The sequence below is a fragment of the Stegostoma tigrinum genome, chromosome 32 (genome assembly GCF_030684315.1).
Source record: "Stegostoma tigrinum isolate sSteTig4 chromosome 32, sSteTig4.hap1, whole genome shotgun sequence".
NCBI lineage: Eukaryota > Metazoa > Chordata > Chondrichthyes > Orectolobiformes > Stegostomatidae > Stegostoma > Stegostoma tigrinum.
In genome coordinates this window covers 6,167,771-6,193,406 of record NC_081385.1, presented here as the reverse complement: position 1 = coordinate 6,193,406, position 25,636 = coordinate 6,167,771, and the positions used below count along the sequence as shown (strand labels likewise).

The 25,636-nt window shown below is 44.4% G+C and overlaps 1 protein-coding gene across 1 annotated transcript in view; it reads left to right on the top strand.

Moving 5' to 3' along the window:
* LOC125466996 (sodium channel subunit beta-4-like) overlaps window positions 1-23,801 on the top strand; it is a 29,015-nt gene extending 5,214 nt beyond the window's left edge. Inside the window, exons 2-5 of the mRNA XM_048562276.2 lie at window positions 12,075-12,253; window positions 15,344-15,563; window positions 19,086-19,215; window positions 21,017-23,801. Coding sequence (XP_048418233.1) covers window positions 12,075-12,253; window positions 15,344-15,563; window positions 19,086-19,215; window positions 21,017-21,104 — 617 coding nt within the window. The 3' untranslated portion in view covers window positions 21,105-23,801. The remainder of the gene's footprint in view (window positions 1-12,074; window positions 12,254-15,343; window positions 15,564-19,085; window positions 19,216-21,016) is intronic.
* The last annotated feature ends 1,835 nt before the right edge of the window (window positions 23,802-25,636 follow it).

The following is a 25,636-nucleotide window of genomic DNA, read 5'->3' as shown; positions in this document are numbered from 1 at the left end:
TGGCAACATCCTTGTAAATCTTTTCTGCACCCTCCCAAATTTAACAACATCCTTCCTATAGAAGGGTGACCAGAACTGATCGCATACACAGCACCTGTTGTGAATTCAGGACATCCAAAAAAATTTGCAACCAGTGAAATATTTTTGAAGTGGAATTACTGTTATTATAGTGAAATGCAGCAGCCAATTTGTGCACAGCAAGCTCCCACAAGCAATAACATGATAACAACCAGATGGTCCCTTTCAGTGATGGTGGTTGAAATGTAAGCATTGGCCAGAGCACTGGGAGCTTTATTCTTCTGTGAAATGCTGCCACAGGATGCTTTGCAAGGCAGACGGACTCTCAGTTGACAGGTCATTTCTCTGACAGAGCAATACTCCAACAGCGCTACATTATCTGTTATCTTGGATTGTTTTAGGTCAGGCCTCTGGAGCATGAACTGACTCCCACAAGTCTCCAGATCGGAGGCAAGAATCCACGCCACTGAACCACTGCCAAACATCTATGTGTTAGGCCAAGTCGCTGTCAAAAGTTGGAAAGGGCAAGATATTCAGAAAATAGCGACAGGGTGACATTGAGATTGTGTTTTAAATAAAACACTGTGGGAGGAGCTGAAAAGTGAAGAAGGTGACCCTAAGATTGACCAAATTTCAGGGTGGTATTCATTTTTCTTTCGGAATCAACAATGTATGTGTACATTCTGACGGACATTAGATGGTTGCAGGAAGATAGGAGGAAGGTCAATGCTAGAGGATGTTTTGAGCTGGGAGCAGGGTGCAATCAGAAGGCTCTGTGACAGAGGAAGATTCACTGACTCGGGTAAACTCTGTGGTGGAAATTGACTCAGGAAGCTGAGACTGGAGGAAGCTGTGACTGGGGAAGGGTCTGCAGGGAAGACTGACTGGGGTAGACTATGATTAGGGAATGACTCTGAGACTGGGCCAGACTCTACGAATGGGGAGACACTGAATGGTGAGATTTGGAGATAGAGAAATTTGCATTTGCTGCGTAAAAGAAACAAGCTTAATGGTGTGAATGACCTTTCTCTCATTGCATGGTGTTCTTTATGTATAAATATAAATCCCTTCATATCGTGGAGATTAGCATTGTACAATGCTGTATGAAATCATATGATACTCTAGTTCTTATAGTAGGTGACTAATAACTGAGGGAGTATAAGGCCAAATCTCCCGAGATGAAATTGTGAAAGATCTGGTGATTTGTGGGTTGGCATTGTAAAAATGGCCAGGAGACCTCGTCCAGGGAATGCCATCAGGGAAGGGAATCCAGGCTGCCATCCAATTTGGACAACATGTAACTCCAGGCCAATATTATTCACATAATGATCTTAACAAAACCTTACACCTATATCTGAAGAACCAAAGATCCAACCATGATGTAGGCAGTTAAATTACATTCAGATGAGGTCTGAACAACAAGAGAACGCATTCTGCGTACACAAGCTGAAAGATGAATAAACAATGAGAGACATTTAAAGAAACTACACAAAATGTTTGACAAAATCGCATTCCATTAAAAACCGAGTGAGAAAGATCTAGTTATAACTGACCGAGAATGTAGAAAATAGTAATAAAACCAGTCTCAGCAGAAATAACACTGAACGAAAAACTCAGCAAGGCTGGTAGCATGTGTGGAAAAAGAAATAGAATTGATGTTTGAGTCCAATATATGACTTCTTCAGAACTTTGTGTATGCATGAGTATTGCGTGTCCAAAAAGCAGCCAGGCCTCAGGCTCCTGTCACTATTTTCTGAATATCTTGCCCCTTCCAATTTTTGATGTGACTTGGCCTAACACATAGGTGTTTGGCAATGGTTCAGTGGGGAGGATTCTTGCTTCTGATCTGGAGACTTGTGGGAGTCAGTTCATGCTCCAGAGGCCTGTGCACAATATGGAGAGATCAAGGGAGAAGCAAGCTAGAAAGAAAGATCAATAGGATTAAAAAAACACACACACAACTGAAATAATTCCACAGAGGCTGGTACCCTATCACCTAGTCACGCTTTATTTACATGTGGAGAGTCCTTGACACTGATCCAGCTCCATCAGAGCCAGCTCTCAGAGTGAACAGAACCTCTTAACGGTCCTGTTTACATTTGTCAGCCAGGGCTCCCTGATTGAAGGATTAACAATGTTAACAATCCCAGTCAGGGAACCATTATTTTATGAGGTATGCCTGGCTGACCTCGTCACAGTCACTACAAGAACAAGATGGAGACGCAGGTTATGATCTAAAGTTATTGAAATCTGTGCTAAGTCCAGAAGGCTGTAAAGTGCTGAGGTTGAAGATGAGGTCCTGTTTTTGAAGCCTGTGTTGGAGTTTATTGGTACATCGTAACAGGCCAAGAACTGGAGGGTCAGAGTGGGAACAAGGAGGAGAATTAAAGTGACCAGCGACAGGCTGTTTGGGCTCATCTATGCGGCCCAAGAGGAGGTGTTCCACAAAGCGGTTACCCAGTCTTAGTGAAATGCAAGTACATCGCTGTTCCATCTGGATGGAATACTTGAGACCTCGGCTGGTGAGAAGGAGGGAGGCGAAAGTACAGGGCTTGCTACACTTGCACTTTACACAGAGGTGCCATAGGGAAGGGAATAGGTGCAAGAGGCAACAGAAGGGTGTTCCCAAAGGGATAAAATACTGAAAGGGAAGTGTGGGGGAAGGTGGGGCCAGCTCACAAAAATGTCTGTGGACAATCCATTGAATACAGGGATGCCTCGGTCGAAGGTGTGGACCAGGTGAATTGTTTCATTGATCTTTGATGGAGGAGAAGGAGTTTCTTCCAGTAAACGCTCTGACACATAATGTTAGGGCCCTGGGGAGCGTTGCCAAACAAAGAGACCTTAGGGATAATAGGAACTGCAGATGCTGGAGAATCTGAGATAACAAGGTGTAGAGCTGGATGAACACAGCAGGCCAAGTAGCATCAGAGGAGCAGGAAAGCTGACGTTTCGGGCCTAGACTTTTCCTTAGGGTGTTGGTTCATAGTTCCTTGAAAGTGGAGTCGCAGGTAGACAGGGTAGTGAAGGAGGTGTTTAGTAACCTTGCCTTTATGAATCATTGCATTGAATATGGGAGGCAGGATGTCATGCTGCAGCTGTTCAGGACATTGGTTGAGGCACTTTTGGAATGTTGTATTCAATTCTGGTCTCCCTGCAATGGGAAGGATGTTGTGAAACTTGAAAGGGTTCAGAAAAGCTTTACGATGTTGCTGGGATGGGAGGGTTTGAGCTTTAGGGAGAAGCTGAATGGGTTGGGGCTATTTTCCCTGGAGTGTCAGAGGCTCAGGGATGGTCTTATAGAGGTTTATAAAATCATGAGGGGCATGGATAGGGTGAATAGTCAAGGACTTTTCTCGGTAGGAGCATCCAAAAATCGAGGACCTCAGTTTAAGGTGAGAGGGGAAAGATTTAAAAGGGACGTAAGGGGCAACTTTTTCACACAGAGGGTTGTGCATGTATGGAACGAGCCGCCAGACGAAGTGGTGGGGGCTGGTACAATTACTACATTTAAAAGGCATCTGGATGGGCACATGAATAGGAAGGGTTTAGAGGGATATGGGCCAAATGCTGGCAAATGGGACTAGATTAATTTGTGTAATTGGTCGGCATGGATGAATTGACCGAAAGGTCTGTTTTGGTGCTGTATAACTTGACGACTCTATAAGTGAATTCCCGACCAGCAGTTTTCTTCCTCTTGGTGACAGTGGAATTCTGTTGGGATTGTAACAGTGTATCTGATTGGACAGCTCTCTCAAAAACCTGGCACAGACTCAATGATCTAAATGGATAGTTTCTGTTCTGAATCGTTCTATAATTAGTACATAACTCCTTCAACAAACCTTTGTGTTCAATGAAAGTTACTCCGTCATTATCTCTACCCATATTATGTTTGTCTTCCCAATGAGTTATTTCAAAACTCTACTGGTCCTCTTAGATGGACAGAAATAATTCCTTTTATTTATTCATTAAGAGGATGTGCGTGTTGTTGGCCAGATATTTATTGCCTATCCCTAATTACCCCACCGTCACCTTATAAAACGCTGCTGTCCTCAGGATATACATTGGCCGACAATGGACTTCCAGGATTTTGACCCCGCGACTGTAAAGGAACAGCATCATATTTCCAAGTCAGGGTTGTGAGTGGCTTGGAGGGGAATGTGCAGGGGATGGTGTTTCCATGTATTTGTTGTGCTCGTTGTTCATGGCTGCCACTCTGTCAGTGGTTTTGGGAGTGACCTTTGAAGGTTGTGAGTAGGGGAACAATCAAGCAAGCTGTTTTGCTCTGTTTAGTATTAATCTTGCTGTTGTTAGAGGTGCACTCATCCAGGCAAGTGGGGAATATTCCATTAAACTCTTGACTCATTTCTTGTGGATGGTGGACAGGCTTTGAGAAGACAGGAGGTGAGTTATTTGCAGTAGAATGCTTACCCTATGACATTCTGTCATAGTTACAGGATCTGCATTGTTGGTTCAATTCAATTTCTGGTCACTGCAAACCCTCAGGATCTTGACGTGATTGTAAAGCCATTAAATATGAAAGGACAATGATTGGATTTTCTCTTGTTTCCCGGCTCTTGTGTGGTGTGAATGTTATTTGTCACTCATCACCTCAAGCCTGGATGTTGTTCAGGTCTTGCTGCATTTAGGTATAAACTACTTCAGACGTGAGGAATTGTAATTGTGCTGAACATTGTGCAGACATCAGTGAATATCCTTATAGAGGAGAGAAGGCAAAGAGACAAAGCAATTGAAGATAGTTGGGTCTAGGCCACTGTCTTGAAGAACTCCTTGAGTGATGTTCTGGGGCTGAGATGATTGACAACCAGCAAGCACAACCATCTTCATTTGTGCTAAGTAAGACTCCAATCAGCAAAGAGCTTTTCTCCTAATTCCCACTGACTCCAGTTTCACCTTGATGTCAAGGGCATACATCCTCTCTTGAGTTTAGCTCTTTAGTCCACATTTGGACCAAAACTGTTGTGACGACAGGATTTGAGTGAGTCTTCAGTGAATAGTCACTGTTAAGTAAGGACTGCTGGATAGTATTTGCTGTTTATTAACAGTAGACTAATTAGCTGGGTTGGATTAGGCCTGTGTGTTTTGGTCAAGGCATATCTAGGAAGTTTTCACGTATCGACTTAGATGTTAGTGTTGTAGTTGTGCTGGAACAGCTCAAATAAGGATGTAGCTAGTTCTGGCACCAAGTGGGCTCAGTACTATTCCTGGAATGGTGCCAGAGCCCAAGGTCTTTGCAATATCCACTGCTTTCAAACATTCCTCGATATCATGTGGACTGAATTGAGTTGGCTGAAGATTGACATCTGTATTGCTGGGGATCTCAGGAAGAAACTGGGATGGATCGTTCAGTTATCATTTCTGGTTGGATGTGTTTGCAAATGGTTCAGCCTTTTCTTTTACACTAATCTACAGGGCTCTCTTATGCCATTCTGTCAGACATGCCCTTCTGTGCTCTTCATTGTACCAGGTTCCATCCCCCTGGCTTGATGGCAGTGGTAGACCAATGGATGTACAGGGACATGAGATTAATGACTGTGGTTGAGAATTGTTCTGCTGCTGATGGCCTACAGCGCCTCATGGATGCATAGCATTGAGTTACTAGATTTTTTCAAAATCTTGCCCTCTCAGCATAGTGGTATTGTTGCTAGATAATTAATCCAGCAATCTGAGTAATGTTTAAGGGTGGAACAATGGCTCAGAAGTTAGCACTGCTGCTTCACAGCACCAGGGACTAGGGTTTGATTCCACCCTCTGGCGACTGTGCGGAGTTTGTACATTCTCTCTGTGCCTGTGCGGGTTTCCTCCGGGTGCTCCGATTTCCTCCCACAGCCCAAAGATATGCAGGTTAGGTGGATTGGCCATGCAAAATTGCCCGAAGTGTTCAGGGATGTGTAGATTAGGTGGGCTTTAGGGGAATGGGTCTGGGTGGGATGCTCTGAGGGTTGGTGTGGACTTGTAGGGCCGAAGGACCTGTTTACACACTGTAGGGATTCTATAATTCAGCACAGTAATGATGCACACAACTTGATAGGTAGCATTGTCAAGGTGAAGGCTGGACTTTGTCTTCATAAGGACTGTACAGTAGTCATTGTTACAGGTACAGTCATAGGTAAGATTGGTGAGGAGCAGGTCAAATGGGTATTTCTGTTGTGTTGGTTCCCATACCACAAGTCACAGTGCCAGTCTGGAGGGTATATCCTTTAGAACTCAGCTGCGTTGGTCAGTTGTGGTGCTACCATTTCACTCTCTGGGATGGACTTTGAACCCTCCATGCAGAATATATTATGTGCTCTTGTTATTCCTTAATGTGTCCTCCAAGTGGTGCTCAATATGAAAGAAAACTGATTCATCAACTGAGGGAAGTTAGTAGGTCATAATCAGCACAAGGTTTCCTTGTTACCATGAGACTTCATGGAGTCTGATGACTCCGAGCTCAACTCCTGCCCAACAGTGCACCATTGTACCAGCATTTCTGATAAGTCTGACCTATCAGTGAGACAGGACTTACCTATGGCTGGTGATGGTGAATTCTGGGACATTGTAAAGTATGATCCCATGAGAATGGCCATGCTATTCCCACAACATTATTACATTCCTGCATTACTTGAGGCTGCCATGAAGGACCTGCCTTCTCAACCTCACCTCTCACCTGGGTCATGGTGATCATCGGGTTAAACTAACCACCAGTTATCTCTCTCTAATGAGAGAACAGCCTGAAAGTCCTCTGGGACTATGGTAACTTTACCTCTACCTTCCAAGAAAGGAGCAAAAGAATTTACCTGAGTGCTTGGCTATTACTTATTTTCAGCCATATTATGAAATAAAACACAGAGCTATCTGGTCATCATCATGTAAGGGTTGTGGGATCTTTCTGTGCACAAATGGCTGCCTGTTTCCTACATTATAACAGTGACGACATTTTAGAAGAGTATTTTAGTGTTAGTAAGGCATTTTGGATTGCTGTATGATGATAGGTACAAATGCAAATGCTTTCTTTCTTTCGCTGTGTAAGAAATGCCTTACATACAGCCATAGCCACGACCCTCTCAGTGAAAATGGTTCAGTTGGCAGGGAAGCATTAAATTAGCAAGAAAAATGTGGGAATTTTGGCTTTGTCAGCAATTTCCACGGGCATAATGGCAGTGAATTTATTGTTAGAGCCGACAGAAATCTATAAAAATGAATAAAGGTGAGACTGACTTATAAATCACCCATGGGTAGATGTTGGGGGGGGGAGCTATTCTCAGATGATCAGGGACTCACAACTGGTATTTCTACTTCTAAGAAGGAACATAAAACAAACAGGAAGAGGCCATTCAGCCCCTAGAAACTGTTCCAGCATTCAGTCAGATCATTCCTGATCAATAAGATAATCCATTTACCTGCCTTGATGATGCAACCGTTGACTTAAAAAGAATTTTCAATCTCAGTTTTAAAATTCTCCCCTAAATTCAGCAGATTTTTGGGAGAGGGAGGTTCAGATTTTCACAACTCTTTTGTCTCTGATCTCTTAACCTAATGCCATTAGGAACTTTTTTGTGTACTGGCTAGGAAACCATGTTTGCAGTTTGGGCAAATGTAACACTTGGAAGTGAAATGAGAGTCAAATCATCAAGTGCTTTTCTGTTCCATTCCCTCGATCAGGACTCCTTCAGATCCCTATGCTATAAATGAGCATTGGGTATATGCAAACAAATCCAAGTCCAGTCTGATCCTCAGAAATAAATAAGTCAGTTTCAGAAATATGCCAGCAGTTGAGCTCAACAACAACCGTGTTTATTTGCAAGCAGATAATGCTGTGCATTACGGTTGTGTGGGTAGCACTATTGCCTCAAATTCAGAAGGCTGCAGGTTCATAATCTCACTCCAGAACCTGCCTGCAAAAATCCTGGTTGGTACTCCCAGTACAGGAGTGAAAGATAATAAAATGTGAGGCTGGATGAACACAGCAGGCCAAGCAGCATCTCAGGAGCACAAAAGCTGACGTTTCGGGCCTAGACCCTTCATCAGAGAGGGGGGTGGGGTGAGGGTTCTGGAATAAATAGGGAGAGAGGGGGAGGCGGACCGAAGATGGAGAGTAAAGAAGATAGGTGGAGAGAGTATAGGTGGGGAGGTAGGGAGGGGATAGGTCAGTCCAGGGAAGACGGACAGGTCAAGGAGGTGGGATGAGGTTAGTAGGTAGATGGGGGTGCGGCTTGGGGTGGGAGGAAGGGATGGGTGAGAGGAAGAACAGGTTAGGGAGGCGGAGACAGGTTGGACTGGTTTTGGGATGCAGTGGGTGGAGTGGAGGAGCTGGGCTGGTTGTGTGGTGCAGTGGGGGGAGGGGACGAACTGGGCTGGTTTAGGGATGCAGTAGGGGAAGGGGAGATTTTGAAGCTGGTGAAGTCCACATTGATACCATTAGGCTGCAGGGTTCCCAGGCGGAATATGAGTTGCTGTTCCTGCAACCTTCGGGTGGCATCATTGTGGCACTGCAGGAGGCCCATGATGGACATGTCATCTAAAGAATGGAAGGGGGAGTGGAAATGGTTTGCGACTGGGAGGTGCAGTAGTTTGTTGCGAACTTAGCGGAGGTGTTCTGCAAAGCGGTCTCCAAGCCTCCGCTTGGTTTCCCCAATGTAGAGGAAGCCACACCGGGTACAGTGGATGCAGTATACCACATTGGCAGATGTGCAGGTGAACCTCTGCTTAATGTGGAATGTCATCTTGGGGCCTGGGATAGGGGTGAGGGGGGAGGTGTGGGGGCAAGTGTGGCATTTCCTGCGGTTGCAGGGGAAGATGCCGGGTGTGGTGGGGTTGGAGAGCAGTGTGGAGCGAACAAGGGAGTCACGGAGAGAGTGGTCTCTCCGGAAAGCAGACAGGGGTGGGGATGGAAAAATGTCTTGGGTGGTGGGGTCGGATTGTAGATGGCGGAAGTGTCGGAGGATGATGCGTTGTATCCGGAGGTTGGTGGGGTGGTGTGTGAGAACGAGGGGGATCCTCTTTGGCCGGTTGTGGCGGGGGCGGGGTGTGAGAGACGTGTTGCGGGAAATACGGGAGACGCGGTCGAGGGCATTCTCGATCACTGTGGGGGGAAAGTTGCGGTCCTTGAAGAATTTGGACATCTGGGATGTGCGGGAGTGGAATGTCTTGTCGTGGGAGCAGATGCGGCGGAGGCGGAGGAATTGGGAATAGGGGATGGAATTTTTGCAGGAGGGTGGGTGGGAGGAGGTGTATTCTAGGTAGCTGTGGGAGTCGGTGGGCTTGAAATGGATATCAGTTACAAGCTGGTTGCCTGAGATGGAGACTGAGAGGTCCAGGAAGATGAGGGATGTGCTGGAGATGGCCCAGGTGAACTGAAGGTTGGGGTGGAAGGTGTTGGTGAAGTGGATGAACTGTTCGAGCTCCTCTGGGGAGCAAGAGGCGGCGCCGATACAGTCATCAATGTACCGGAGGAAGAGGTGGGGTTTGGGGCCTGTGTAGGTGCGGAAGAGGGACTCTTCCACGTAACCTACAAAGAGGCAGGCATAGCTGGGGCCCATGCGGGTGCCCATGGCCACCCCCTTAGTCTGTAGGAAGTGGGAGGAGTCAAAAGAGAAGTTGTTGAGGGTCCCAACACCTTCCACCCCAACCTTCAGTTCACCTGGGCCATCTCCAGCACATCCCTCATCTTCCTGGACCTCTCAGTCTCCATCTCAGGCAACCAGCTTGTAACTGATATCCATTTCAAGCCCACCGACTCCCACAGCTACCTAGAATACACCTCCTCCCACCCACCCTCCTGCAAAAATTCCATCCCCTATTCCCAATTCCTCCGCCTCCGCAGCATCTGCTCCCATGACAAGACATTCCACTCCCGCACATCCCAGATGTACAAATTCTTAAAGGACCGCAACTTTCCCCCCACAGTGATCGAGAATGCCCTCGACCGCGTCTCCCGTATTTCCTGCAACACGTCTCTCACACCCCGCCCCCGCCACAACCGGCCAAAGAGGATCCCCCTCGTTCTCACACACCACCCCACCAACCTCTGGATACAACACATCATCCTCCAACACTTCCGCCATCTACAATCCGACCCCACCACCCAAGACATTTTTCCATCCCCACACCTGTCTGCTTTCCGGAGAGACCGCTCTCTCCGTGACTCCCTTGTTCGCTCCACACTGCCCTCCAACCCCACCACACCGGCACCTTCCCCTGCAACCGCAAGAAATGCCACACTTGCCCCCACACCTCCCCCCTCACCCCTATCCCAGGCCCCAAGATGACATTCCACATTAAGCAGAGGTTCACCTGCACATCTGCCAATGTGGTATACTGCATCCACTGTACCCGGTGTGGCTTCCTCTACATTGGGGAAACCAAGCGGAGGCTTGGAGACCGCTTTGCAGAACACCTCCGCTCAGTTCGCAACAAACTACTGCACCTCCCAGTCGCAAACCATTTCCACTCCCCCTTCCATTCTTTAGATGACATGTCCATCATGGGCCTCCTGCAGTGCCACAATGATGCCACCCGAAGGTTGCAGGATCAGCAACTCATATTCCGCCTGGGAACCCTGCAGCCTAATGGTATCAATGTGGACTTCACCAGCTTCAAAATCTCCCCTTCCCCTACTGCATCCCTAAACCAGCCCAGTTCGTCCCCTCCTCCCACTGCACCACACAACCAGCCCAGCTCCTCCACTCCACCCACTGCATCCCAAAACCAGTCCAACCTGTCTCTGCCTCTCTAACCTGTTCTTCCTCTCACCCATCCCTTCCTCCCACCCCAAGCCGCACCTCCATCCCCTACCTACTAACCTCATCCCACCTCCTTGACCTGTCCGTCTTCCCTGGACTGACCTATCCCCTCCCTACCTCCCCACCTATACTCTCCTCTCCACCTATCTTCTTTTCTCTCCATCTTCGGTCCACCTCCCCCTCTCTCCCTATTTATTCCAGAACCCTCACCCTATCCCCCTCTCTGATGAAGGGTCCAGGCCCGAAACATCAGCTTTTGTGCTCCTGAGATGCTGCTTGGCCTGCTGTGTTCATCCAGCCTCACATTGTATTATCTTAGATTCTCCAGCATCTGCAGTTCCCATTATCACAGGAGTGAAAGAGTTCGGCACTGTCAAAAGTGCTGCTTTCCAGGTAATTATTAGATCTGAAGCCTTTACGTTGTTATGTAGCTATGTAAGTTAATTGGTCAATAAACACCACTGCTTGTGTGAACTTGCTGTGTGCAAGTAGATCTCTCCATTTTCTACATTACAATAATAATCACATTTCAAATGCACTAGTTTAGCTGTGAAGCATATTTGATCAATTAAAGCTCTTTTGCAATGCGGGTGTGACTTTGTTTTTGATAACTAGTGAGTATACAGTTACACACTGCGTAACCCTTACCCTGCACACACAGAAACCCTGTACAGTTGTATAATGATAATCCTTACCCTGGACACACAGGAACAGATATCAGAGGGGTTTGGGGTTGGAGAAGATTCCAGAGACAGGGAGAAGTGAGCCATGGCAGGACTAGGACCTATATCAGTGATGGATGATGGTTGGTTGGGAATTAGTGTGAATTATGGAATAATAGCTTTGGATAATCATGAGTTTACCAACATATGAGGCTGTCCAGTAGAATAATAGAATAGCTATGTCTTCCAGGTAACATAGACATAAATGAAGATCTAAAACCTATTGTCACAATATGTAGTTAGGTAAATACACTGCAGCCAAATAAAGTCATTGTGGATTGCCATTTCTCATGTGTTGAAGACATCCCCTGATTTTACAGTTTGGATACATCTGGAAGTCAGTGATTTACCTCGGATGGATGATCCCATCCTCCTCAATTTCTGTAACTTCCATGAGTCTTCCTAACAGCCACTGAGCATGCCGGTGAGGAATGGTAAGATTGGAAGATTCGCCAGTCTGGCTGCTGTGGAACTCCCAGTGAGGGCATGGATCCCTTTAGATAGCAGCGGGAATATAGAGAGCGAGAGAAATCTGAACTCTTAATCAAGGGTCATGTATTTTTTTTTAACCTACTATCTTTCTCGGCAGGTTTTGTTGTATTTCAAAATAATGAAGCTATAGAAGTTCACATTGGAAAATTGCCAACGATTGTGGCACTGAATGGCTCTGATGTCGAGTTACCCTGTACCTTCTCTAGTTGCATGGACTTCAAAAACTCCGACTTCTGGTGGACATTCCGGAAAAACAAAACAAGTGAAGAAACGAAAGTGAGCCATGCAAATCCATGTTCCCTTTTCACTCCCCAGCAACTCCCATTCTCCACCAAGAAACGTGCCTCCACCCTCAAATTCTAGCGGGTATTTCTTAGAGGTGATGCTCTTAGCAATATCCTCAGTCTCATGTTGAGGGGTCCACACTGCATGCCCCAAACTCTGTGTCACATATTTCATTTGCAAGTCTGCCTTTTGGAGTCCGACTCCTACCCTGCTCTCCTTCCCTCCACATCCTCACTGTATTCAAATTAAGACCACTCCTCAAATGTATCTTATGGATGTCCTTACTACCTCCCACATCTCCCTTTCTTAAATCTGCTGCTTGGTGTTACTGACTATTTACTTCTGACTCATTTCACTCCTCCACCTTTTATTAAAGAAAAGAACATTTTTGGGATTTGGGTGTTGCTTGCTAGGCCAGCAGTTATTTTCCATCCTCAATTGCCGAGAGGGCAGTTAAGAGTCAACTACATTGCTATGGGTATGGAGTCACATGTAAGTCAGAGTGGTAAATTTCCTTCCCTCAAGGACAATGGTCAACCAGAAGGGTTTTTACGATAATGGCTACATCATCACCATTAGGCTAACTGTTTATTCCAGATTTTATTGAATCCAAATTTCTTCAACTGCTGTGGTGAAATTCAAGCCTGGGGCTGGCCTGTGCTATTACCACCTTTATGACTGAACCCATTCCACCTTGGGTAATTGTTCCCTGGCCTACGTGATCCTAGGCCTTTTATCTGGTTCCTCAATACAATAAACAACCTGAGAAAAGCACATTTGCCAGTTTTGGAGGTGATTAGGAGGGATTGAACTTGGTGGAGATAAGGATGTGAGACTCATCTCAGTTGCTAGCTAATTCAAAGCTCACTGCACACTCTATCCCATTGATGCCTATGCACTGACTAATTGTATTTTGTGTGCCTTTCTAGCAAGAGTTAAGGTGCTGGCTGTGGTTAATTGAAAATTAAGTGACAACGCAATTATAAAGGATAGAACAGAGAGTACTGGGTGTGGCATGAGTTATGTCACTGAGTAGTCAATAAACTTTATCCACAAGAAAACTGTGTCTTTTCTGTTTCTCCAACAGGCTTAGATCTGAATTGAGATAAGCAAGTTCAGTTGAAACAAACATCAATATTAGAGAAATAAATCTAGTCAAAGATAGGAGGAAGCCATTTAGCTCTCTGATAATGATAAAAACCAAAAGAACTGCGGATGCTGTAAATCAGGAACAAAACAGAAATTGCTGGAAAAGCTCAGCAGGCCTGGCAGCATCTGTAAAGAAAAAATCAGAGTTAACGTTTTGGGTCTGGTGACCCTCCCTTAGTTTTGAGGAAGGGACCCAGACCCAAAACATTAACTCAGATTGTTTTCTTCATAGATGCTGCCAGGCCTGCTGAGCTTTTGCAGCAATTTCTGCCCTAGCTCTCTGAGCTTGTTGTGTCTGTCAGTGGGATTAGGGCTTCTCTGTGACATAACTCCATATACTTACCTTTCCCCTAAATTCCTCAATAACTCAGCTAAAGATTTATCAATCTCATAGTCAAAATTAGCAATTCATCAAGCATCAGTTGCCTTTAGTGGAAATAAAATTCTGAACTTGATAGTGTGAAGAAATATTTCATAACATCACTGCTGAAAGGATTGGTTTTAATTTAGGAGCAATTTTACTTCGTGTCACTGTAACCACGTTACAGTAAATTTGCTTTTAAAAACTCAAAGAATGCTGAACGTTCTCCCTACAATTTGGTTAATAATCTGGTTAACCCTCCTTATTTTTATTTGAACATTTGAAAATCAGTTTGTTCTTTTTTAATACAAAGTCATTGCTTCTGACAATCTGTTCAAAATTCGCTGAAGATCTCACCTTCCCTTTCACTCCTCCCCATTCCTTCCATGCCTTTTGATGGATGTTGGGTAGGCTGTAGGTTATCTTTACCTCAGCAGTCAGATAGCCTCGTGAGTGTCACTGAGTGAGGTCGCCCCTTCACTGAGGAGTTATCTGTGGGGAAAGAACAACAAAGACCAGGATTTTCCCAGATCAGAAATGTTCTCTCATGCTTGGTGGAGCTGTGGCGGGTTGTTGGATGAAGATCTTCAAGCCTGTCCTTAACCTGCACCGAAAGGGACTCCCTAAGGGTAGATTGAGTCCCTTGGTGGTTGACTTTGTGTTTATGGGCTTTCAATGGCACCAGTTCAATGAGAGCTGTACCAACTGTGTAGCCTCAACTGCACCTCAGAGAGTTAGGCATTGCTGAGGCAGGTTAGTAACCATGAGGGCACCTCAACAAGGGTGTACAGAAGGAGAACACCCCACCACCCTTCATCCTATGAATTGTGTGGCCAGTGAGTGTGACCTTTTCTGTCCGCTGCCCCCTCAAGTGCCATCCACAGCCTTTAATAGAAAAAGCAGAGGAGAATATGGACTTTCCATACAGAATAGAATCCTTACAGTATGGAAGCAGGCCATTCAGCCCATTTAGTCTACACTGACCGTCCAAATAACATCCCATCCTATCCCCGTAACCCTGCATTTCCCATGGCTAACCCATCTGACCTGCACACTACAGGCAATTTAGCATGGCCAATCAACCTGACCTGCACATCTTTCGACTGTGGGAGGAAACTGGAGCACCTGGAGGAAACCCATGCAGACACAGGGAGAACAGGCAACACACAGACAGTCACTCAAGGGTGGAATCAACCCCGGGTCCCTGGCTAACCACTGTACCACCCCTTCATTGCTGTGATGTAAGATGTTACACCAAAGTAAAATGGGAGTTATTTCTGATGTCCTATGGCCACATCTCAACAAACATCACCAAAGCATGTTATCTCATTGTTACCACCTTGCTGATTGGTGGACCTTGCTGTGAACACATTGGTTGCTGTATTTCTGATGTAACAGTGATCACAAGATCAGAAGCACATTTAATTGGCTTTGGAAGGCTTTGGGAAATCCTGAGTTTGCAAACAACTTTAGTCATTAGGATTGGGTGTGGTGGCAGGTGAATGGTGGGAAATAAAACATTCTTCGCTCAAAAGGTTTTTTCTAATTCTGATTTTTTTTTACTTGCACAGATTATTCATATTAAACTGAAAGATAAGAGACCCCAAATCTTTCCATCAGAGGAGTATGACAGAGTTACATTTATTGGGAATATTAAAGAGAAGAATATTTCCCTTTTGCTTGCAGACGTGGATTTTGAGGACAATGGATTTTATACTTGTCACTTCAAAAACCCACAGGAAATGAATAAAGAGGCTAATGCATCTCTTGAACTAAGTGTTGTCAGTGAACGTGAGTGTTCTGTTTTTTCTCTCTTGATACTTTGCAATGCAAGATTTACAATTTAAAATTCCTGGCTAGTTGGAGCTACCAGAATGGATTCTTGGCAATAACCACACTTGCTCATTTGTCCTTGCATCAAGCGTAGTTATAAGTCACCATAGTCCCAGTTTCTCATTAGACAGAGAGACAATTGGTGGTGGTTTAACCTGAGGGTCACGACACCACAGGCCAGGGGCAAGGTTGAGAAGGCAGGATAACCGCAGCCAATGTGGCCTTTACACCCACACTGTTGGTATCAACCTGCATCATAATCCATGCATCCAGCCAAGTGAGCTAGAGAAAGTTCTTGCACAGATTATTCATATTAAACTGAAAGATAAGAGACCCCAAATCTTTCCATCAGAGGAATATGACAGAGTTACATTTATTGGGAATATTAAAGAGAAGAATATTTCCCTTTTGTTTGCAGACGTGGATTTTGAGGAATATGGATTCTATACTTGTCACTTCAAAAACCCACAGGAAATGAATCAAGAGGCTAATGCATCTCTTGAACTAAGCGTTGGTGGCTTATAAATGTGAGGGTCACCATTAGCTCTGAGGCAATTTCCAGAGAAACCTCTTTTCCTAGGGAGTAGAGCTCACCACCAGTCGGTCAATATTATACACTTATTGGAAACCAGATGAGTAAGTGGATGAGCAAAATGGGCAGAAGGTTACAATGACCAGGAAGTTGAAGCAGTGTGGGAGGAGGCTGTGCTGTGGATTGAATTGCTTGTTTTTGAGCTTTAAATCTCTATGCAATTCCTCCCATTCCGCTCCTTCTCCTGAGACACACTGGTGCTTACGAGAAAACTTGGGATGCAAATAGAGAATCAGCATCATAATTTTGTAGCTTTGTGCTCAACCCACACTTTTTTATAGTGGGAAGTTGTAATGGCATCCAGTATCTGGAACAATGGACCTTCATAGTTTAACTCCTTCAGTGACCTCCCCCAAGAATTTACTCAGCTGCTCATTAACCTTAACGTTCCACTTGATCTCCTTGGGCTCCTCCCTCCTGTGTTTTAACATGTGACACTTCAAGCTGCAATTCTTCCTGCTGTGACTAACTGCACTGGGGCTCCTTGGTCCAAACATCTATGTAAATATGCAATGGGGTGAAATTCTGTTTGCCTAACACAGCCACTTCTGGATCATTTGTATTCATATGTGAATGATTAACTGGACTCCATCTGAATTATCCAAAAAACTAATACCCCCCCTCCCCCGGCCAAATATCTACACATAAATACTTCTGTCAATTTCTGGTTTATGCTTCTTAACTATCTCATTAAAGTGTGTTCAGAAACAAGTAGTGAGGTCTCTCAGTGCTAAGCTGGTTTTATACTGAGTGAAGAGGGACACAAAAGCTGACGTTTCGGGCCTAGACCCTTCATCAGAGAGGGGGATGGGGAGAGGGTTCTGAAATAAATAGGGAGAGAGGGGGAGGCGGACCGAAGATGGACAGAGGAGAAGATAGGTGGAGAGGAGAGGAGATTACAAAAGAGTTGCAGTGCCCCCTCTCTCCCTATTTATTCCAGAACCCTCTCCCCATCCCCCTCTCTAATGAAGAGTCTAGGCCCGAAACGTCAGCTTTTGTGCTCCTAAGATGCTGCTTGGCCTGCTGTGTTCATCCAGTTCCACACTTTGTTATCTCGGATTCTCCAGCATCTGCAGTTCCCATTATCTCTTTATACAGAGTGACAATGTTTCTAAAATACCACTTTATTGAGAGGCTTTGATTAGATCTGACAATGTTACACATTTACAAATAGGGATTCATTTAGAGATATAGGTTACTTGTGAAAATTTTATTTCCCACGGCATAGCCACAATATCCCATAGTCCAAACCCCTCTCTTCGCCTGGTGCCTCTGTTCATTCTTGTCTCTTTATATACCTGTGTCTTTAACTGTCTGTGTGTGCTTCTCTATTCCTGCTGGTGTATTTCCACCTCCTTCTCTATATCTCTAAACCCATCTCTCTCTATCTGTCTCTTTATCCCCTTGCTTATCTTTGTCTCCATTTACATTTCTATCCCTATGTCTGTCTGTCCTGTTGTGTCACTCTATCCCCTCCTTTGTGTGTCTTATCCCTCTCTTTTCCTGTCCACAAACTTATCCTTGGGGATCTTCAAAATGTGGAGTGAAGGAGAAACAGGGAGCTGAGACTTACAGGACTCCCCCTGCCTATCAGACAGGAGGACAGACAGCACAAGGCTATAACTGACCTTACAGCAGGTAGATCCAATCAGTGGGAGGGCATGAGTGATGGGTCTGTTGGCAAGTGGGGTCCGGTTGCCAGGGAGTTGTGAAAGGATAAACAGACAGATCACAATCATGAAGACATGATTCACGACTACTTTCTCAACCTGGTGGAAGGATTGCAGTTCCTTACGACCCACGAGCAGTGCTTTACGGCTAATTAAACTAATTAACTAATTAATTAACTAATTCATCCTTTTTTTTCTAATCGACCTGTTCAGAGATTTTACAGAGCAAAATGAGACTTGAACCTGGGCCTCCTGGTCCTGGGGTAGGGACGCTACCACTGTGTCGGGAACGGGTTGTCCATTAGCTCATTTACATGGCTCTGCTCTTTTCATTTGTTACCTGAAGCTTGGCAAACGGTTGTTAAAAATGGAATTGTAGTGCTTATAATGAGGTCTGCCAGATGGACCTCAGCGAATATGAGTTCCCTGTTTGGGGCTGTTAATCTGGTCCAATCTGGGAGCCCTGGCTAACACATATAAACATGAATGTCAAAGGTTCTGTTCATTTTCGGAACCTGCTCTGGGCTGGCTGGATCGGTATGAAGGACTCTCCGTGTGTAAATAAAATGTGACTTGGTGACAGGGTACTGGCCTTTGGGGAGTTATTTCAGGAAATATATTCAAAGTGAACACTTTGTGAAAATATGTGAACAACCAGCCTGCCTCCTGCAAATGGATTGGCTGTCCTACCTCTGCTGAAACAAACACTGGGTTTCTGTTTCAGATTTGCTTTTTTAACTTTGATAAAACCAGATGTCGAGGAATAATATTTCCCCTATCTGTTGATAACCTTTCTTTTTGTATATCCAATGTTCACCTGTTTCTCTATATCCCTGTGCGTATCTTTATATTTCTGCTTGTACCCCATTGTTCCCTTATTTACATTCACTGTATCCCACTTCGTATTATATGTAGAGTTTGCACATTCTCCCCGTGTCTGCGTGGGTTTCCTCCGGGAGCTCTGGTTTTCTCCCACAGCCCAAAGATGTGCAGGCTAGGTGGATCGGCCATGCTAAATTGCCAGTAGTGTTCAGGGGTGTGTGGGTTATAGGGGCATGGGTTTGGGTGGGATACTTCAAGGGGTGGTGTGGACTTGTTGGGCCGAAGAGCCTGTTTCCACACTGTAGGGAATCTAATCTAAATATTAGTTCTTTAGTGATGAGTCTAACTGGTGATTTTCATTGTACTAATTTGAAAAACTTTCCCTTTGTATTACAGTGGTAGAAGTGGACAACACAGTGACAGTGATCATCCTGTCTGTAATCGGAGGGTTGATAGGATTCATCATTCTAATATTTATTATTAAAAAGCTTGTAATGTTTATAATTAAGCGAGTTGGAAAGAAGAAGTAAGTAAGATGCAAATATGCGGAACATTATATTATTTTTAAAAATGCATCTTAAAGCAAAAGTTTGCACCTGTCAGTTTGTAGGATAAGAAGATGAACTAGCTGATTAACTGTAACATGCTCCAATATACCTCGCAACACACACTAGTTTGTGCCTATGATTTAATCGTCGTAGCTCTGCATTACATTGATTAAAAAGTAACATTCAACTGTAGCTCAGTCAGTAAGAATTAGCAATAACACAGGTGTGATGTGCTGAAAAGCTTCCATCCATCCTATCAATCTATGTAGAGAGAGAATTTAACTCTGATTACTCAAGAGATATCAAGGACTGAACAATCTGCAATTCACTAATTCTATGCAAGTAAGAATAATAAGTTTCTTCATATGATCACTACAGAGATTACTCATGTCTGAGGTTTAGGCTTTTTAGTAGAAGCGTCTATCTAATGTTGAATTATAGTCCATACTTGGCAAGTATTTACCCATCAGACAGAATAATGAGGATTGGTGGTACACTTCCTGTTGAGATTGAGAGCCATATTATTTTAGAATCCAGGCACAAAAGCCTTACCTGATCAGGCAGCATCTCAATTGTTGTGTTTAAGTTGTTTTTTCCAGTCCATCATTAGGGATTTGTGACTTGTGAACAAAGTCCTTGCTCTGATTACTCGCTGACACGTTCCTTGTCTGTTAAGATTAATGTGTCAGTCTTGGATTTTCTGCTCCTGTGATAGGGTTAGAGTTAGTTCTGGTGCAACCTTTCTTACCCTCTGCTGTGCTCCCCCACCTCCTTCCGTACCCCCACCCCACCCCACCCTGCACCCTCATCCCCATCCTTTCCCCCAATCACTTTGATCATGCTCTTTGAATGTTAAGGCTTGTCTAATACTGTGGTAAATAATTTACCTGCTTACTGATCGGACACCATTTTGTGTCTGACAAAAGCAACCATAGTTCATCAGATGATGGGATCTTCCTGTGCCAAAGTCACGTCAATCTGAATTTTGACCTCCTCTCTCACCCAATACCTCAGTCATGATTCCATCCCTGTTGTAAATTTATTCCATTGTCATTCTTTTTGTTCTGCTTGAACCTCCCTCTATCCCATGCCTCAATGGACAGCACACACGCCTGAGAGGGCATATGCTCAAGTCTTGCTCCAGGGACCTGAGCACAACACCTGTACTGAGGGAGTGCTGTGTTGTCATCGGAGCTGTCTTCCGGATGAGGTGTTAATCCAGTGTCCTGTCCACTTCGTGGGTAGGTCCCAAAAAATCCCCTGACACCATTTTGAAGAAGAGCAGGGGTGTTCTTTGGAGATTTCTGGTCAACATTTATCTCTCAGTCAACAGTATGTGACAAAAAAGATGATATCATTATTGTAACCAGGGAGAACTTTCTGTGCATAGAAGGTGTTGCCATCTTTCCTACATCACAACAGCAACTTAACTTTTAGAAGTATTTCAGTGAATGTAAAGCACAGTGGGACATCCTGAAAGACATTATTAAAATGCAATCCTTTTTGTCTTGAAAATGGCTCAGAATTTCCTGGGAGCTGTTTCATCTGCATTGCTGTACTTTTCCTGTAAGATTGGGGAAAGCATTACTTCCTACCAGCATTCAGGTGAAGCTACGACCAGGCTAAGGCACAGTTATGACAGCTCTGAGGAAATTCAGAACCAAAGTGTTTTAACTGGTTGCATTTGCATTTCCTGTGTCCCTGTGTAAGCAAAGTGTTAACTGTGTATCACCAGTGGGTAGGTGCTTCTACTCATGGTGCTTGCTGTCGTCTCTCTAGGAAGGAGTGCCTGGTAAACTCCTGTGCCAACACTGAACGTGGACATTATGGTTCCAAAACCGACCTCAAAACCCCACCAAAGGCTTGAAGATTGCACCGATTTTAGCATCAGTGCTTAAAGACATGTGACGTGCCTATAAAAACACTAACGGGTACACACAATTTGTAAGGTAACCCGATTACAGAATGGGGAGGGGAGGGCATGAATTGTGCACTGATTGCGCGGGAGAGTTGGGCCATCAGTCTGAGGCATCACAGTTATGGACATGACTTCATTCCTGACTGCCCCACTCACATGTACTGCCTACCTCTCCCTTCCCTAATCCTCAGCACCATCATATCAAGCTCGGAGACGCTATGGCATGCAACTTCATCTACCTTGCTGCATGTAATTCAATTCATACAGGGATTTACACCAGCTGTGTAGCACCAGACTTGTGCCGCATGTTGCCTTTTACAGCAGGGTCTTACTGTCCTCTTGAACTCCTTCCTTTTGATTTGGTTGTGCCCCTCAAGAACAATTGGCTCTCCTGCATATCAGCTTCAGTCAATAACTGGTTAAACCACACTGGGACATCTCTCATGGCTAACTTGTAATCATGCTGGGCAGTCCGAGAGCTTGCTGAGAATCTTAAGTCACTGTTTCGGAACCCAAGATTTTCCTTTGTCATATGCCATTGGAAAGATCTTGAGAAATGTTGTCTGTTGCAGGGACATGTTTAGCTAAACCAGGAATACGATTAAATGGGCAAGTATGTTTAAGTTTGTTTGATGGCAGCTTTTGTAGTGTAACATTCTAAAGAAGTGCCATTCTGGACGCAAAATGTTAACTCTGTTTCTATCTCAATGGATACTGCCAGACCTGCTGAGTTTCTCTATCATTCTCTCTTTTGCTTCAGATTCCCTGCTTATTTTATAGGCAGTAAATTTGTGTTCAGCAAACTAGATTAAACTAACTAGCCAGTGAGAGTGACAGCTGCTCCTAAAAGCACAGGAATAATTCCTACTGGGAGGTAGTGCTATCAGGGACATCTCTGAGAGATTTCCAGTTTCCACAGCGTTTATATGGGTCCACTTTGGGAAGGTCCACTTATAGACTGAAGCATGATTCTCCGCATGTAGATTGGGACAACAGCCAGAGAAATCATTTGTGTCTTACTCACCAGAAACCTCATTTTCTGGTCAACACACATAAACTGAGAGAAAAATGTAGCAAAAGAGGGTAGAAGCAAAGAAAGCTTTAAGGAGCAGAAGGCCATTCAGCCCATCTTGACCATTTGGACAGAAATAAGCTCCCGCATCTTATCCCACCTCCCAGCTTTTAGTCTGTTGCTCTGTCAATTCCAACAGTCAAGAGACAGTCCAAACTTTCTTTAAATATGATTTTTGTTTCAATCAATTTTTTGGGTGGTGAGTTCCAGATTATTACAGCCCTCTGGTGCAAAGTCTCATTCTCAACATGCCTCTAATTTAGTTAGACCTTCCATCCATTGTAAGGTCAGAAGTGGAGATGTTCACCAATGATTGCACAACACCCCACACCATTTGTGACTCCTCAGATACTGAAGCAGTCGGCTTTCAAATGCAACAAAATCTGGACAATATCCAGGCTTGAACTGACAAGTGGCAAGTTACATTCATGCTACACAAATGGCAGGCAGTGACTCTGTTCAATAATAAATAATCTATCCACTGCCCATTGACAATAAATGATGTAAGCATCACTGAATCCTCCTGCATCATCATCCTGGAGGTTATCTTGACCTGAAACTCAACCGGACTCACCATATAAACACAGTGGCTACAAGAGCAGGTCAGAGGCTAGGAATTCTGCAGTGAGTAACTCCTGACTCCCAAAAGCCTGTCCGCCATTTACAAGGCACAAGTCAGGAGTATGATGGAATACTCCCCACTTGCCTGGAAGGGTGCATCTCCAACAGCACTAAGAAGCTTGACACTGTCCAGGACAAAGCAGCCACTTGATTGGCCCCGAATCCACAAGCACCCACTCTCACCGCCACCGACGCTCAGTAACAGCAGTGTGTACTATCTGCAAGATGCACTGCAGAAATTCACCAAAGATCCTCAGACAGCACTTTCTAAACCCATGACCACTTCCAACTAAAAGGACAAGGGCAGAAGATACATGGGAATGTCATCACTTGCAAGTTTGCTTCTGAGCCACTCAGCACCCTGACTTGGAAATGTATCAATGTTCCTTCACTGTTGCTGAGTCAAAATCCTGGAATTCCCTCCCAAAGGGCATTGTCGGTCAACCTACGGCACTTGGACTACAGCAGTTAATGAAGGTAGCTCATCACCACCTTCTCAATGGCAATTAGGGATGGGCAATAATTGCTGGCCAGCCAGCAATGCCCACATCCCATGAATGAATAAAAAATGTTTATACAAAACGCTCCCAGTTATTCAACTCTGTGGTTGGTTGGCTCGCCAAGCTGATACCCAGCAGGGTAATGAAATGTCTGTGGAAAAACAACAGCTTTGCACGCCAACCAATGACAAGATCCACAACCCAAGCTACAAATCTACTCTGAGATCTCTGTAATACCTTGGTGTGTGTGTTGAAAATGCCCAGTACGTTGGCATAGCTTCCACTCACACTTTAGTCACAAGGCTACATCATCAGCATGGCCATGAGAAGAGGCCATTCAGCCCTCTGTTCTCTCTCTGCCACACAATTAGCTAGTGGTTGATTTGTAGCTGTAATTCAATCTGACCACCTTTGCTTCATGTGAGTTTGCTCACTGAGCTGGAAGGCTAGTTTTCAGACCTTTCATCACCATTCTAGGTAACATCATCAGTGAGCCTCCGACGAAGCGCTGGTGTTATGTCCCGCTTTCTATTTATCTGGTTAGGTTTCCTTGGGTTGGTGATGTCATTTCCTGCATTGGTGATGTGGTGATCCAACCCAAGGAAACCTAACCAGATAAATAGAAAGCGGGACATAACACCAGCGCTTCGTCGGAGGCTCACTGATGATGTTACCTAATATGGTGACGAAACGTCTGAAAACTAACCTTCCAGCTCAGCGAGCAAACTCACATCCAGAACCTCAACCTGAGCTATAAATCTTCTCAAAACTCGCTACCTTTGCTTCATATCCTTCAATTTCCTTCCATTGCAGAATATATTGTTCTCAGTCTTGGCAGGTTTAATTGACCCTCGGCATTTCGAGAAGAATGTTCCACATCCCCACTACCCTTGCATGGAGAAATGTTTCATGAATTCAGTCCTGAGGTGCGCTAGTCTGATTCTGGCCCCTTGTCCTTGATGCCCCATTGGAGGACATGGTTTCCTCTATCCATTCTCTTAAATCCTTTAAAGTCCTTGATGACAGTACTTCTTAATCTTCTGAACCCAAGAGAACACAACCAAATTTATGCAACTTGTCATAAATATTTCAGTCCTTTTAGCTGTGTTATCTCTTTGCACTTCTCCAAAACCTGTATGTCCTTCCTTGATGTAGTGATTGGAACTAAACATAGTTACGACAAATTATGTGAGACCAAGGTTCTGTACGAATGAAATGTCACCTCACTTTATACTATGACTGCTTTGAGCTAAAGATGAACATTCTTTTAGCCTTTATGTGCCTGCTCACACTAGACCTTGGATTTATTCCAGTTCTTCCTATGTAATAGGTACCACAGGTCTCAGCCAACCAAAAAAGTATTGGTTAACATTAATTCTCTTGTCAAAGTAGATAAATCAGAAATTAAAAAAACTTTGCCCATACATATCGGACAAAATATATCCCTCATTGTTTTTGATATTCTTTCCTCCTGTTTGGTTCTTATGTCTTTTTTTTACTGAGTTTCTTGGTTACTTTCCATAATTTTCCTGTCTTTGGTTGTGGAAAACAGTTAACCAGTTAATGGGTACCCTAGCAAAACAATTGCTTAGGGTGAACAGACTTTAGAAAATGTGGATGGATATAGACATAGCTTATCACAAGGACAGGTGAAAGAGATCCTCACTGGGTTCCTCACACTGTCTGAATGAGGTTTCCTGATAATATTGGGAAACTGGAACTGATAGCAGTTGTGTGGGAATGCTTGGTATGACAATTCCTTTGTTTATTTTGAGCCTGGTGGATCTTAGTAGAAGTAGCAATATTATCCATTTCAGTGCTAGGTACCAGAATAGAGCAATGGATTAACGGATGTCAAGGGACCTTCCGCCCCACTCTGCTACTACTCATCCCCTGGTCACTTTGAGATCTTTGCTGTCAACCTTTGTCCTCCTAGTCTATTGATGTAATACAAACATAGTAAACAGGAGTGCCAACAAGAAAGAATCTAGTAATGGGAAATGGATTACTGGGGAAAGCAATTGTCTGTTGTTTCAGCTTCCATTTAACCCAACAGTAGAGCTGACACTGAATAATATTAATGCTCTTCTGTGTGTGCTGGTATCAAACCAGGGGTGGAATATTTAATGGAATTTCATTAAAAGCTAAACAATATCAGTAAACATAGATAATGCTGGAGAAACTCAGCAGGTTTGGCAGGATGTGTGGAGCGCGAAACAGAGTTAACATGTTGAGTCTGATATGACTCTTCTTCGGGATTGTGAAGAGATATCATACAGGACTCGGAA